This window comes from Eurytemora carolleeae, unplaced genomic scaffold (genome assembly GCF_000591075.1).
Source record: "Eurytemora carolleeae unplaced genomic scaffold, Eaff_2.0 scaffold654, whole genome shotgun sequence".
Classification (NCBI taxonomy): domain Eukaryota; kingdom Metazoa; phylum Arthropoda; class Copepoda; order Calanoida; family Temoridae; genus Eurytemora; species Eurytemora carolleeae.
The window spans coordinates 16,715-33,536 of NW_019396565.1; the positions used below are offsets into that span (position 1 = coordinate 16,715).

The window sequence follows — 16,822 nt, forward strand, 5'->3', positions numbered from 1 at the left end:
AACCTAAAACATTCATATTTACATCACTCTAGAATTTGGATTTTTTCTGATTATATAAGATATATTAAAGCTTCATTTCTAGTAAAACATATCACACCTAAAAAGCCCATTTTTATGGCAAATTAAAGAACTTTAAAACCTAGAAATTGTAGCACTAGATATTCGAAATATCTAAACAATTACATATATGTATATCTATGTGTGTGAATTAATCTATATAATTATTAATAATTTCGCCTTGGCCTTCGGAATCTTCCAATCAAATTTTTTGCACAAAAACCTTGCAATTGCGCAATTACGTAAAGATTTTGTTGATGTTTTGAGTAAAAATTACACGAAATTTTGATATAATTTCGCATTGATACGAAAAAGCTGTTTCGCGCAAATTCTGAAGAAAATATTGGTTTTTGCGTATTTCGTTGTTTACTGCTATATTTCTTTATTGTGAATTATTTTGTTAAAGCAATTGCGAGGAACAATTTCAGGAAATGAATGAATAAATAACTCAGGGTTTCTTGCACACGGAGATAGGTAACAAACAAGCAGACAGACAAACGGAAATATATGCTTATCTGCAGATTAACACAAATATGTCATCAGAAGGGCTGGGCATGTTCCGACTTTTTAAAATCATTTCCGTTTCGTTCTAGAACGAGGGCCTTCAGCTCGATCGTTCCATTCCCGTTCCTTTTTTTTCAATCGTTTCGTTTTCATTCCGTTCCGTTTCGTTCTTATTCAAAGAATGGTCATCCCATTCCGTTCCATTCTTGGTGTTCTTAGTCCAAGGACAGTTGCATTCCCTGTTCTGTTCTTAGTCAAAAAGATAGGAGGGGGGGGGGGGGGGGGGGTTACTTTAGAGGTGTACAAGACAAAAGTTTTGTAGAAAAGAGGTTGTTAAAAAATTTTAAAAATGACGATTTTATAATAAAAAGTTCCCCACGGTCGAAAATATACTTTAAATTATTTGTTTTAAATTCGGGGTTAAAAGGATAAGCTTAGATTATTTCTGGGCCGTGCAATGTATATTTTTTGTGAAGTTGTGGGAGGGGCGGGGTCATAAAATCCTTAAAATATATGATAGCGTGAAAAATTGCTGAGAACCTGGTTTATCTTTAAAAAGGGGGTGTACAATTTGCATATTTAAAGAAAATAATTAATTTACATGATCAATATTTCAAAAATATTAAAAAGATATATAAATAACTTATGGAAAACAATTTCTTTCAACCCCTAAAGCTACCCTCCCTCACGAGAGAGGGAGGCCGAGAAAGGGGGGTTTAGAGTGTGGGGGGGGGGGGCAGGTGATCGAATCAAAAACATATTTTAATTATTTCTAGATGATTTAGCATGCATTCCTGATTTAAAATGTGTACCTGTCTTAGAACGCGTTCTTGATAATAAGAGCGCGTTCCTGATTTTAAACGTTCTTTCAAGCTAATATCAATTCAGTTCCGTTCTTTTCTTCTCCGTTCCCTTCCAATATTTTTAAGAATGCGTATTTTCATTCCGTTCTTTTTACCGAACGATGGGATCATTCTTGATAGTTCCGTTCGTTCTTGTGAAAGAACAATTGTTGTTTAAGAACGACGCCCAGCCCTAGACTGAGACTGAGACGCACATCCAGTGGCACCTTTTTAGCGTTTTCTCAAAACATATTTATCATGACATATTCTATTAATAAAAGTAACCAAAATTTTAACAGCTTGTCTGAACTATGAACATGATAATAATTTGATTCTTGTTTATGAATATAATTCTGCAGTTTTGAATGAATTGTTTTTATTGAAACTGATTTTGTATCTACTGATTCATGAAAACCCTAATCTTGATAAAGTAAAATAGTCTATTGTTGATTCTCTGTTATGATAAATATAATACCTTTTTTCGTAATTTTTGTAATTAAGAATTACTTTGATTGTTTTAGGATGAAATTTTTGTAAAACATCATGTATAAACTATAAAAAAACTTTTGATAGATCTTATAGTGTGAGATTTAACTCTATAAATCAGTGAAAGTTGTCCATTCCTGACAAAGTCTATGATTGAACAAATTGAACCGATAGACGTTGGACATGTCGTACTCGTCGCCGGCACTTTTAGAGCTTAACATATTTGACTTTTATAATAATTATTACAGAATATTTTACTTGCCACCAATCCTGTTTCTTTAAAAAATGTTTATTTTCTTATGTGATGGTTGGGTTCTTAAATCCTTGATTAATCTAAAACGGGGGATAATCCCCCGGCCTCTCTTTCAATCAATCAGTATTATCCATTGAACAGACAAAATTATAAACAGCTCAAATTTCAGTCTCGAATACAAAAATTTAACATTTAAAAGATTACTTATAGGTTATTGGTAGTATAAGACAAAACTTTATCAAACTGGTTCGAATTTATTCTTAAAATATGTTTAATCTTGCAGTGATTGCGGTAGTTTTATTTCTAAATATAGCAAGAATGAGTGTCATCTAGTGTGTCATTGGCAGCCCTCTGGTTTTCTCTCTGGCACTCTGTTTTTTTATACTCTTACAAGCATTTCACGGTGTCTCTGGCGGAGAACTGGCGTTAAAAATCTCTCTCTCTCTCTCTCTCTCTCTCTCTCTCTCTCTCTCTCTCTCTCTCTCTCTCTCTCTCTCTCTCTCTCTCTCTCTTTTTTTTCTCTTTTTCTTCACATTTTATAAGTTGTTTTACATGTTCATTTTACAACAAGTATTATTTGTCTGGGCAAAAGAACTCCAGAACTCCAGGATCTACTTCAACAAGATCTTGACCGTTGTAGCATCTAGCATTACTGAATACTTCTGCGGCCTGAATAAAAGTGTAATCATTGTTCAGATACAAAAAAAAACGTTTAGATTGAGTGATCAATATAATATTCTATAAACGAGGTGTTTTTAATAAGTTTGAGAAATTGTTTGTAGTTACTTCTAGACCCCTCAGCCCATTATTTTTTTATTTTAATATTTTACTTGTATAATTTTTGACCAGCTAATGTTGATCCGGTTATATGTCAGACACAATTATCTTTCTCCGGAGCCCGTTAACTTTGCTTTTATACATCTTCTTTGTCCACATAACATTTTAACCTAAAACATTCATATTTACATCACTAATGGGAGGGCTTTGGGTATGTAGGAAAAGTCAAAAAATTTCAACAGCCTCAGACCAATACTTTTTGAGTTATGTAAAAAAAACTACAGGGTGGGGGTCAACAGCAGGAATAGGGTTAACAAATTTGGTGAATGATTTAATATGTGATAGTTTAAAATATGCATTAAAACTTTGATGTGTGATCGATAATAACACTGCAGGAGTTCGTGAGTTATCGGATATTCAAACATACAAACAATGATTACTAACTTTCTATATATATCAATGTATAAATGTTTAGAACAAGAAAACAGAAAAGATGAATAAAAAAGCACATTATGAGGTAAAGTTATACAAAGTTTCAGAATAATTTTGGGAAAATCATTCGCAAAAGTTTATTAGTAATACCTGAAGTTCTACAATGATCCATTTTACATCACAACCACAGTCTAATGGATTGTTCTCAAGATCAATTACACCCTGAAAAGATCCTAATGTGCACTTTATGTATCCTACAATGTTTGTGTATGATCAAATATAATTTTAGATTTAACCCTGAAAACTAAAAGGGAATCGCCTTGTTATTGATTACAAGCTGAAGTGCCCGCGGCGTTGTCCATTAAATATCGAATTTGTATAAAAAGTTAAATTTTTGAGAAACAAATTCAATTTTTGAAGAAAAAAAAATTCGAAATTTTTTTAGCCTATTTTACTCCCCCGGCACCCATGGGTTCCCGTAAAAAATGTTAGTCAATTTGGAGCAGCTGTTTGGCTGGCTATAACTGACATATAGATTTGCTTTTAAATTATATATTACAGACCAGTCGAAAACATTTTTGCATTACATTGTCCAATGAGTTTAAAATATGCATAATGTATTGTATATTTATAAACATGATTAAAGTTTCTTTTTGTTCATTTGGAGGCAGACAAATGAAAGGTGTTTGCAGTAATAAATACATATTATCAATAAAAGGAGTCCTCCGATTGAGGACAAGAGGAAAGCGGAGTAGGTTTTCTTGCTGGGACAGGTTATCTTTACCTGAGCTAAAGGAGTGTATAAAATCTTTTCAGTCAATCCTCTCCATGTACTTTCATTCAGCTGCCTATACGAAAAATCATGCTAAGAAATATACCCTTGTTTAAATAAGATTTTTTTTAAACATATACTGAACCCAACCTTAAAAACTTGATTTTGTGTATTCTTATTAGTTCTATTTTTCTAATAAGCAATAATCGCTCCCTACTTCATTGAATGACGAGTTGTCCTGAGTAATATTATAATCATCTTGAATTTGACGATGACTGTACACTGTACAGCTAACGATAATTTGTATGTACAAACGTCCGCCCGAAATACGTTATAGGAAGGTACAAAGGTCAGACAAACATCGGAGAGTACAAATGTCAGACTGGTACATCTATCAGGAAAAACATGGACTCTTTTTTGATTTGATTGATTTTGAATTGAATTGATTTGAATAATGATTTTAACGATGATACTGGTTTTTGTAGGAAGACATTCATTTGTAACCAGTTTATGGAGGTACTTCGCAAGAATTCAGTTTGCCGCCTCCTCGTCCTCGTCGCTTACTGAGATTACGAATTTTTTAGAGAGAACATTGTGGAAATTTCAAAATTTTGATATTATTTCTCAAATAAAAATAATTTTCTTAGTCCGAAGTTTTGTACTCGTCTGACATTTGTACTGGTCGAGACGTTTGTACTGTCCGACGTTTGTACAGGGGGCGGAAACGTCATTTGTGTGTGTCTGTACCAAAAGAGTGTGCAGTCAGTTTAAAGTACCGAAGGTGTGTACTGTAGGTTTATACAGTACGTAAGAATCTTGGTATTTGTACAGCCTAGGAGAGTACATTTGTTTATTGTTAATTGTTTACTTAGAAATAAGTTTAATATACATGTAATATATTATTTAAATATTTAAGTCAACACTGTAAAGCCAAATTTTCATGCAAAGAATATAATTTGATTAAAGTTTACAATAAACTACTCGTTATTCAAGTTTAATTATAATCGACGACATTGTTCTACAATTTCCTTGACTGTAGTCATGTTGTGTGTCTGTACCAGAAGAGTGTTTGTGAGTTTACTGTACTGGTCTGCAAAGCAGTGCGACTGGCTTTCTCTTGCCGGACCAGCGCCATTTCCTTTCCCTATATTCCTGTTCCCTGCGTTTGTACTGGTCCGACGTAATTGTACTGTACGACGTTTGTATCAGTCAAGCGCTATAGCCGGGCATTTAAAAAGAGATCATGGGGGGGGGAGGGTGACTTGTTTTTGTCACAGTCTTCTATTCAAAATGCATGCCTTGTGTTTCATGGTAAGAATGAACAAAAAATGTATACGTTAAATCTTTTCATTTAAAACATTGTAGCTTGCATTGATTTAAAATAATTTCAATTTATGATTACTTTTCAATTTACTGAGCTGGGAACTTTTGATTTCTGGATATCGGGATTAATGCTTGATCCACTCTTTTTCTTAATCTCTAGATTAAATAATAATTGTTCTCCTCTTGTTATTAATTTCCAGATTAATTTACTGATCGGGATTAAGGATATCCCATTCAAAAGTTTTCAGCTCTGTTCATATCATTCACCAAGAGGCAATCAAGTAAATCCGCTATAGTGCGTACATTTGCAAAGGTCAATGTGTACAAAGGTTTCACAGGAAACATACAAATTTCGTAAACAACATATAGCTTTTTTGCAAGAACATATAGCGGATTCAAGATAATTTAGATATATTCTAAAGACCATTCATCATAGATTCTGGGGCGTTGCAAGCACGCCAGAGCATTTGTTTCGTCTGGTTCGTGTATAAAATACCATATTTACGGAAATCACCTGTTTTTCGTCGGATTTTAGAAGATAAACGCAACATTACTACGACTTAAACACTTCTCTAATAAAAAAAATTAAGCGACCGGGCCTTATTTGACTTGAGCAAGAGGTTTATGGCGTAACCTCAATTATCCTGACCCCCTAATACACCAATGTGCTACTTTTTTGGGTCCAACATTTTTACTAGTACCTAGCTAGAAAATTTTTATTAGTTAATACCAAAACTGTTTGATATAGAAAATTGTTTTTAATTTAATTATTAAATTTAGTCACTCTAACTTTTTGTTTTTTACCAAACTACAAAAGACTATGCCTAAAAACAACCTTTCTGACCTAGTAATAATCTGCACTGTAAGTTATTTTTTGAAAAATTGATATGTTGATCTAATTCTGATTCTACACGGGAAAGGGGGCAACCACCAAGTGGCCCCCCTGGCCCCCCTACTGTTACGGCCCTAAAATGGACTAAATGATGAAAGAAACAATTATTCTTTATCTGAGTTATAATCAATAGTTAATACCTTATGTAGTTGTTGTGAAGCAATACTTTGGTGTTAGCACTGCACATTTTAAATTCGTCATAAGTATAGAATATATTTATTTGCAGTTTACCTAGTTTAACGTATTGAATGCCTTAATTGGACTATAATTTCAAGTGACCAATATTTGAATAGTGGCATGTTCAATTCTTAACGGTACCCTTAAAACCCATATCTTAGCAACAATGAGGAAGATTTGTCTAAAATATTCTTAAATTCTCTTATTCTTTCTTTTTTGTCGATTGGTTACTTTTGTTGCTCCAACACAACTTGTTCAATATTTGTCTAGTTTAACTGTGCATGGTTTACCAAAACACTTTATCTATATTACGAGCAATTTACCTCAAGTATAAAAGCTTTTAAGGATAAGAGATGTAAATTTACACTAAACTAACACAAAAAAAAAATATTCTTCAAATATATACTCATTAACCTTTCTTGTTAATTTAAAATTTAATTAATGTAAACAACTTTTAATTTATTAAAAGATTAAACAGAAAGACATTTTCAACTGTATTGTAACCAACTCTAAAACTAAGCATAATCGCCTAAAAATTGTGAGTTTTAAAATTTACTATCATTTTAATTGTGCAGAAATTAGGATGAATATACAATATAGTTAAAAGATTTAAAAATCATTTCAAAAACCTGGCAACCTGAATTTTTTGCTATGATTATGCGAATTTCCTAATTTCGTCTAGGTTCCCTTGAATTTCCTAAATTAAGTAAGTTATTTAACGATTTCTTAATCGAAACATTGTTTAAATAATGATGGCGTGTTTTGCACATTACAACACATTACCTTTATTTTGTTATCTCCTATGTTGAGAATAGAAAGTGAAGGCAGGTTACTAAAGTAAAACAGTATGAGCGTTGTCTTTTTTCAGATTTCAGTCGTAATTAATATAAAGAATAGTAAATAAATCTAATAAATTGTTACCCATGATAACTTGTTTGTAATTAGAAAAACTACTTTATTTGAATTTTGGGAAGATCATTATCATTGAAGTGCTATCTTAGACCCCAATAGCTTCATTGTTGAATTGGAGACGCCTAAATCATTGGGGGGTGGGGGGGAAGGGGGGTACACTTCAAAAAGACAGTTGTAGGTCTCAGAAAATCTGGGGACTCTGATGAAAATTTGGGAGTTTTGAAAGAAAATTTTATTTAAAGTTTAACATTTTTCAACAGATTTATTCATTGGTCTTAATTTACCCGAAAGTTCCTTTTTTGATGATTTCCACACAGTTGAATGTAATAGAGAGATGGGTCAAGCTAGTCAGCATAACAAATTTAGCAAAATTTAAAATATTTGATTAATCACCTTTAATATATTGTTTATTGACCAAAAAATAAACGAAATAGTGGTTTTAGATTTTTAAAATTTAAGTGTTTTATTCCGTATTTTTTTTGTTAAACTGCTAATCTAATACTTTTTTAATGCTTTTTTTATTTTTTATTTTTTATTTTTTATTTCCAAAGCCTTTGAACTTATTTTTTGGCCCGCATAATGTTTGTATCAATTTTTAAATTATTCCTTATTAAATCTGTATTTGAAAATAAACTAAGTTGTTAGAAGAGATTTCAAGAATCAAATAACATTTTCAGTTAAATAATTATTCCTAGTAAGGTTTAAGAAGGTACCAGATTCAATAGAGTTCACCTTAAAGATTTAGTTTTCAAATTTAAGTGCTTTAAATTAATACAAAGTTATTATTTAGATAGATCAACACTGGAAAAGGAAAGTAGAGAATAAATCTGAAATAATTTGAAGCCCCCATAGCCCCCCCCCTGAATACGCCTCTGGTCCTATCTGTTATTTAAATTATTCTATGCTAAAAGTAAACCTGAGTGAAATCATGCCAAAAATGAAAAAGTAAAAATTTATATTTTTTTCTGAAAATTAAACTCGACCTGAGAATTATCAATGAAAAGGGAAGTCAAATATTCCAATCCTTTAAACGTATCTGAGTTGATAGTTTGTAGAGAACCGTCAGACAAACTCAGAAATCTGAAATCAGATTTGAAATTTAATAAAATAATTTTGCATTTTTTGTGATTGTAAATCTATCTGTTTACTTGTTCGGAAATGTGTGTAAAAATTGTTGTGATTTAGACGAAGTGGATTGGAGTAAATATTCATTAGAAGAAGAAAATAACTTAACCTAACCAAATCGCAAATAATAAAGTCATGAAATGAGAAACCATAAGGCTTAAAGGATTATGAAAAACAAACAAATACCTTAAGTTTTCAAGCGAAGAGAAAGATGGAAGGTTGCTGGACTGGGCGTTAAGTCCGTGTAATTTTAATTGTGTTAAGTTTTTGAGTCCTAAATATGCAAATTATAAGATAGTAAACGCTTTAATTACATTGTTCTGCAAGTAAATTGAATCATTTCTTTTTCCTACTTTAGACCATAAATATATCATTCTATGTATCACACCAATAACAATAGATATCATAATAAGATCAAATTATAAGTATATCATAATCATAGTCTGTAGAAAATCAAATTTAAATATATAATTTAATACTTTTAATACTGAAATTTTTTAAAAGTAATAATAGAACAAATAACTGTATGAGAAGCATGACGCTCTTTTTTCTTATCATCTTATGCAAACTGTGAATTTTTAACAATTTGGAATAATGACAGTTTTAATATTCTGTAAATATAACTCTTGGTTATTTTATCGTATATTTACTATGCTTTCAGGGCCTTTCGCGTTCATCTTTTATGTCGACTTTTAACTGTTGCTTAATCTGTGACCATTTTCGTTTTGTCTTCATTATAAAACAATAACAAAAATATTTTTTGTGGATTTTCAAAAATTATCAAAATCAAATTTTTTGGTGACAAATTCTTTGCTGTTTTGCCGTTTATTGGTTACGAACAAACAGACAGACAAGCAAAGTATATTTGTACATTAAACCTGTTAAAATGTTCTGATCTGGGGTAATGAAATTATATGGATCAAAGTATATATGTACATTAAACCTGTTAAAATGTTCTGATCTGGGGTAATGAAATTATATGGATCAAAGTATATATGTACATTAAACCTGTTAAAATGTTCTGATCTGGGGTAATGAAATTATATGGATCAAAGTATATATGTACATTAAACCTGTTAAAATGTTCTGATCTGGGGTAATGAAATTATATGGATCAAAGTATAGATACTGCAAACTATCCCTGGAACCTGAAAACACGGTTTCTTGTTCATTTGATTCACAAAAGAAAAAAAAAATTAATAACTTTTAATAGCTCAGTTTCATTTGCCATACTACAATTGCCATAAATATGTTTGCCACAATTATGTGTAAATATTTAATGCATAAATAATTTTGCCTAAAGTAGCATTTACAATAAATTACCCTTGCCATAATTACTTTTGCCATAATTTTCTTATTTTCTTAATTTTCTTAATGCCTAATTTAAGTTTACAAACGGATTGAATTCAGAAAAGTGGATCTCAATATTTTCTAAATGGAGGAGCCTACATAATACAAAGCTATTTTCTTCTTCACAGATATGAAATATTGGAAATGTTTGATGGTATTTGTAATCATAAATAATTGTAAAGGCTAATTTTTAAAATTTTGATCATACGATTATCATATTTTGGCAAGTGCACCATTATAGCAAAATGAATTTATGATCAATGTAATTTATGGCAAATGTACTTATAGAAAACGTATTTATGACAAATGAAACTGAGCCTTTTCATTTAATATTAATCATGTTTTAAAAATTGTCTCGTTTGTTGTCAAATACTTGGATTTTCCTTGCAATAACCAATTCATTACCATGACTTATAAGAAAGTCAATTTTTTTAGTATTGAATACTTTTTTTCTACATTTTTAAAAATATATTTATGTATTTTTACATTATTGATTTGATTCAGTTTTAAAAATACCGAAAATTCAGATGACATTTTACTTACTTTTAAAAGCTGTAGAAGTAAACTGTTGAGTTGAGATGTTTTGAGTTGATTCAAAGTGCTCCAGAGTAAAGTAAGTTATTTCAAACCTTTGGCAAATAAGTTTTAAGATGGAATTCCATCTTTTAAAATCTTAAGTTGATATTTCAATGGTTACCTTCCTGTCGTATTCTCGTTTAGAACACCGTCAAATCCAAAGTTCCAGCACTTTTTAGTTTAATTTTACTCTTTTATTGTATTTTAGCCCAAACAATCTGAGCTGGTTTTATTTGAAACCATGTTATGGCTCATTCAAGGAGGGAATATAGAATTATAGAATAAAGAAAATGTTGATATATGTTTTATTTAATAATTACCTGGTCACAAGTCATCTCAAGCACATAGATCTAACAATGTAAAAAAGTCAATAATGATATTTTTTTAATAGAAACAGAGAGTTGGAATTTTCTATTAAATATTTAAAGAAAGCCAACCTTATCATATGAATCAAATTCATCAAAAACTTGCTGAAACTTGATTAAATTTTCCTCTTCATTTTCTCCCATATCCCAGTAGCATGTTAAGTAGATCCTAAACATAGAACACTTTTTAAATAAGTTGATTTTTAATTCAGAGAAAAGAATCTTAAATTTTTTGATTCAAGATGGGGTCCTTATGTTTATGTATCAAACATTGGAACATTAGATGGAACAAGTAAAATTTTGTTCTAAGCTAACATTAGAATGTGTTTAAAATAAAGAGGACTAAGTTTGTTTAAGTAAAATGTGTTTCGTATTATAAACTGTTTTAAATAACAAAAGCACCATATATATTAAGGTTTTGAATACTACATTTAAGATTTATGATTATCATGTTTCTCTTATATTTCTTATTGGAACTAACTCGAATGTGCGAGGATCTGCTAAACAATCACAAGGTAGGATAGAAGAGGCAGGTGGATAGGGACAAATAATTGCATCCTGAAATAAAAAAATTCATTCTGGGACTGTGTTCAGGAAAAATGAAAAGGAACCTAATTAATGATTTAATGAATGTGAGACATAGTTCAAGAGAACTGATTGATCTATGTATGCTTGGTTAAGGTGACTCTTGTAATTCATTTAATCTGCAGTCTGATAATGAATCATGATCACAACATGTTATATGAATTTTATATGATCTTTTTTCATTGTGAAACTTTTAAAACTTCATAATTATTATATTAATAGATTTTAACTGTTGTAAAGAAGTAATTAAACAAATTTTGTTTTGTTCTAAGTCATTGTCATATTTTAGCTTAATTCAATGACTTAAAATTCAGTGTTTTATGGCTATCTAAAAAAACAAGCTCCTTAAGAAAAATTTTTATAAAAAAATTATGTTTTTAGATTAAAAGTGAAAAATATCAATATAAACTTGATTCTTAACTAAATGTTACACATCTGTTGCGCCATCAAGGAGTATAATGGAAAATAATCACGCTTGTCAACCAACTTTGTATGCTAAATTGTATTGATTTTATTAAAACTATAGTTGTATTAAAACCATCATGTCCACATTGTGGGAAGTTTTATTTGTTGTTTCATGTGTTATTTTCGATGAAAATCGGTTCAGTCAACACCAGGGGAGTACTGGAGGTTTAGCCGGGGGATGGTTTTAAAAGGCAGAGGCGCCTTTTTAGATTTAATTTTGTTACGAGCTTTAGAGCACTGGGGAGGGTCGAGAATTTTTGTCAATGTTTGAAAAATATTTAACTTAGCATAATCGTAGGATGCTGATTTTTTTCACGTGAACTCAGTTTTGAGACCTAGGGGCCAGGGGGTTCTAGGGGGTAAATAGGGTTCCAGACCCCCAACCTCCCACACCAGTGCGCCCCTGGTCATTCGTGTAGAATCATGTACATAAGGCGATGGATGGTCTGGATGTGGGTTTATTGGAAAACCCCTACTGGAGGAGCGGGGGAAGGTAGGCGGCCATGAGCCACCACTATTTCCCCTTCCGTGCCACATATTAGCTTTTTTCTCTTCCGGCAGCCATGAGCCACCACTATTTCCCTTCCGTACCACTACATTTGACTCTTCCGGGCAAAACTACTTTTTTAAATTGTATATTTAGGGCCTGTAAAGTGTGATTTAAAAAAAAATCCAGTCGCTTCACGCAAAAAAGCACAACTCAAACCATTTTTTCAATTCTTCTTGAGATTAATATTTTGTGTGTTGATTTCTTAAACTGTTTTACAATGAAATTTTTGACAAATTTGACTGAGTATTGCATCTTGAAATATAACAAAGTCTAATGATTATTCAATTACTGACTCATTATACTAAATCACTCATTAACCAACTTTGTTATATTTTAAGATGCAATAATCAGTCAAATTTGTCAAAAATTAATCGGGGTGATTATAGTGAACTTAAGAAAAAATTAGGACTGAGACGTCTACAAATAAGTCAAAAAATGTCACGACTTAGCATACATAGTATACATATCTCGTACATCAGGGTAAAATAAAAATGTTGTGAAACATGATACGGTTTTCCTTAGTGAGTTCCATTAAAGTAAGCCATTTAAGCAATCGTGTAAGTATTTGATGCTGTTAAAAAGCATTCAGATTCAAATCATCAATGAGTGAAATGTACACTGTACAAATTTAGTTGTTCGTGTTCTAGTGGCAAAGATTTTGTTTTTGTCGATCATGTTCAGCTCCTTCATTGAAGTTAGTTTGGCCGACTGATTTCAAAACTAAAATGCACAATACAAGGTAGATACATGTAAAGTACGGTCATGGAGGAGAGTTTATTTAATTTTACTGCCATGTCTTGGACTTCTCAGGAACCCATTTTAACTCTACCAAGCAGCTCAAGAAAGTTCCATCCTTTGTTTATAATATTTGTTATTGTGTTGTTTATAATTGTTCCTGGTATGCGTACACAAACCTTATTTCCCGAAAATTTGGAATACACTATACTTACGTTGGCCCAACTACGATATTTTAATTTTATTAAAAACTTTTATAATTATTAACAGAATTAACCTCGGGAGGAGAGGGAGTGTTGGGTTGTTGTGCAGTAAGTGAACCAGCCAGGAAAAAAACAATCAGAACTATTTAAATATCAAAGGAATTGAGTCTTTGCCACAAACTCTGATTTTCTAATCCCTATGTATTTGCAACCCAATGTGGTAGACCTTAGATATTTCAGACTATTAATTCTGATATATTATATAATCTAAGTAGGAAATACCAAAGGTTTACACCATAAGGTTGAAAAGATCTAAACAGAACAAAATTGAGTTTCATACAAAATTGACAGAAGATAATGATAAAAATTCCCTTTACCGCTTGCAATCTTTTCCTATTAAATTGTCCTTTGTTCTAATCCATTTGACTAAATATTTGTTTTATTTAAATACTTGATAGTTGACACACAATTTAAAGATATCGATTTAAGCTACAGTGGTAGGCGATTATATCAATACAATGAAGACGACTTTTGATTTTAATGTTAAACAGCATGAATACAATAAACACAAAAGTCAAGCTGTCAATTAAAAAAGCTTCTGTTGGATTACTTGTAAACTTCTAATTCGAAAAAAGCTTGCAAGAAATAAAAATTAGTAAAAAATCGTATTCATTGTATTGATATAATCGCTTACCACTGTATGACAAAGAATTCTAAGTTTCTTACTGTTAAATAAAATGCAGAAATTTCCTTGTAATTTCTGCATCGTGACTGATTCTCAAACAATTGATAACTGAGGACAATGAATCTTTATTTATGAACTTTTGTTCTTTTTATCTTTCCCTAGAAACTTTCATATCACTTTTATCAATGTCAAAACTTCACACAATAATTAAAATTTTTAGAGAAAAGTCGAATGCAAAAACGCAATGAAAACAGAAGAGAAATATTTAACGGCTTTAAGATAAAAGTAGATAGTAACAAAGATTATGTAATATAGAATGAATTATAATAAATAAAATAAATTAAATACTAAAACATTTAAAAACACCTAAAATGTTGGATATTTGTAGACTGCAAAATAACGCTCTTGTATTTAACCGGAAAATAATTGTTAGATACTCTCTGCACACTCTCTGCAATTTTTCACACAGAGTGTGCAATATATCTAAATGTTGAATGTTATAGATATTTCTATTATCTAGCTATTGTAGTTTTGCAGTTGGGGTTCTGAAACATGGTCCTTGCCCTTGAAACCGATTTTTTCAAGAAAATGGGCGGTTTCTGCTATATTTAAACCGAACATTTCGGGAAATGTGCGGTTCAGAGGCGTATACAGGGGGGCGGCTATGGGGGCTAAGCCCCCCCCCCTGAACCAGTGAAATCTATTGATTTCAGGGGTTTTCAGGCCCCAACGGGTGCTGAGCCCCACCCTGGAAAGAGAAAAAAATTTAAGCCCCCCCCCTAGACAAATACATGTCTCGACTACAAAATGTGCAGAGGGTGGGTGGTGAGGAAAGTAAAGGTCTGAAAGTGTTAAGAATGCCCGACATAAGTTTAAAACAGATGATTTAATGAGAATCGATACCCATATTGTAAACTATGTGCATAGAATAAACACAAGGTAAGAGTGCACCCCGGACTAACCATTGTGAGAAGCATTCGGTTTCTTTTATTTGAGATTAAACGTGGTTTGGTCTACAATTTATCAATCTATAAACTTATGGATTTGTTTACTCTAAACTTTTTCATTCAAAATGTATATGCCGACAATAAGTATTTAAGAAAAAAAGGCTAACAAATTATGTATGATTGAAAGTTACAGCTGTCTGAAATATTGACAGAACCCTCAAATCCACGTGAGTGGGGATGGGGTTCTTTAAAAACTGAAGGTAGTTGGGGTAGTCAGGGTAGTTGCCATTCCATCTCTCCCCTATCTTGCCACAAATGTACATGTCGTAAGTCGATAATTCGGTAATTAGGCACGGGAATTCTATTTCTTGGGTCTAAAATGTAATTTGAGAACTCTGATCGGCGCGCTATTAGGTCATCTAATCTCATATTTTTCGAGTTAGGTAAATTTACAGGTTGTTGGGAACGAGAAATTCCTTTCCGATGTCAAAATAAATATTGGAGCAGTTTGAACGGTGCGCTTGTAGTCAAGAGTTAGGTTATGCTTACAACAGACTTTGCATGTTGTATTGAATGTCAATTTTAAGGTAATTGGGGCATGATTAGTCCATGTTCTTGGTTAACCTTATGGAAAGCGCCCTCTTGGAAAACTAGCAGCCTGCAGCTGCGTTCTACGACAATTCTAAGTTATGTTTAAACACTGTTTAAATTTTCCGGAAAATAGTAAGTTTTGTTCTCCCCCTTTTTCTTGCATTGAGGCGTTTATGTAATACATAACATGATAACATTTTGAAACTCCTTCCGTTTTGCAACTTTGGACATATTACCTAATATTTAATTATCAATGATTTCAACTCTTCTTGTAACCGCATTTTTTTCTCTCATTCTCTTCCCATCTTAAACTGTAATAAATGTCTTTTTTAACAGCATACACCTTTGGACACTACAGTAAGACAATACTGTAGTAATTGAAATAAATTAGTGTCTTTACAGTAGTTCCACAAAGAATTTTCCTTATAAACTTGGCTAAACCTATTAAACTAATGACAGTTTCATATCATATAAAGGTTATAATTTTGGCTCAAACTTAAAATTTAAAATTTTTAATCATGGATCCAGCTAGAGTATGGTTTTTTTTAAATCTTTGGGTCAGTCATTAATTGACAAATATGGAAAGATCCAGCCTAGAGAATTTTAGCATGTATGTACATTGTAAAATGTACACTGTGCATACAGATCCACTGCTTCTAAAATTTGAAATTCTAAGAGATATGAAAAGATTTAATTCCACTAAATTCAATTTAAAAATTTAAATAAATGAATTGAAAACTTACATTTTCCAAAAATAAAATGATTTCAGCATAAGTAGAACCAAAAAGGACAATATATAAATTAGAATTAGCTAGTGAAGAGTTAAATCTGGAATGTTAAATACTTAGGGTCACTTACAAGTTCAAGTTTCAAAGCTATTTTGGAAAAAGGTTTTTTCTTAGATTATGGCTTTTTTTTATGCCTCAATAAGAATTGTTTTTCTTGTTAGATCTTGATTTCTACGCTCTTTTCTTTTATTCTAATCTTGTTTTTTAGACCAAAACTTATTTTTGTGCTTAATAATTTAGTTAGCCATCAAAATACTCAATTGAATGAGGAAACTACAAATAAAGCTTCAAATCGTCAAATTTCCGAGTTTTGGCTTTGTACTACTGTATGCCGAGTCCATTAGCACCATGATCCAATCAGGTTCAGTTATGTGTTTGTTGTCTATTCTGAGCTGAAAACTTTAGAATGAAATATCCTTAATCCCGATCT

The 16,822-nt window shown here is 31.5% G+C and overlaps 1 protein-coding gene across 1 annotated transcript; it reads right to left on the bottom strand.

The window, feature by feature from the left end:
* Positions 1 to 2,651: 2,651 nt before the first annotated feature.
* Positions 2,652 to 14,213, bottom strand: LOC111705582 (SLIT and NTRK-like protein 4). Its single transcript, XM_023478173.1, has 18 exons — positions 14,108 to 14,213; positions 13,456 to 13,523; positions 11,325 to 11,401; positions 10,916 to 11,012; positions 10,799 to 10,828; positions 10,600 to 10,649; positions 10,446 to 10,531; positions 9,626 to 9,700; positions 8,739 to 8,826; positions 8,411 to 8,507; positions 8,119 to 8,159; positions 7,712 to 7,771; positions 7,299 to 7,347; positions 7,184 to 7,212; positions 6,479 to 6,517; positions 4,136 to 4,199; positions 3,502 to 3,573; positions 2,652 to 2,811 (listed from the first exon to the last, which is right to left on the bottom strand). The coding sequence occupies exons 1-18, from the start codon at positions 14,145 to 14,147 to the stop codon at positions 2,716 to 2,718; spliced, it is 1,158 nt and encodes a 385-aa protein (XP_023333941.1). The 5' UTR covers positions 14,148 to 14,213; the 3' UTR covers positions 2,652 to 2,715.
* Positions 14,214 to 16,822: the final 2,609 nt, after the last annotated feature.

What these genes read in the sequence shown, in the direction of transcription:
- LOC111705582 (XM_023478173.1), bottom strand. Translation starts at nt 14,147, where the DNA reads ATGCAGAAATTACAAGGAAATTTCTGCATTTTATTTAACA. An exon ending in TTTCTGCATTTTATTTAACA is followed by an intron (nt 13,524 to 14,107) that starts GTAAGAAACTTA and finishes ATATTTAAATAG; the next exon opens with TTCTGATTGTTTTTTTCCTG. An exon ending in ACCTTCTTAAACCTTACTAG is followed by an intron (nt 7,772 to 8,118) that starts GAATAATTATTT and finishes TATGCTGACTAG; the next exon opens with CTTGACCCATCTCTCTATTA.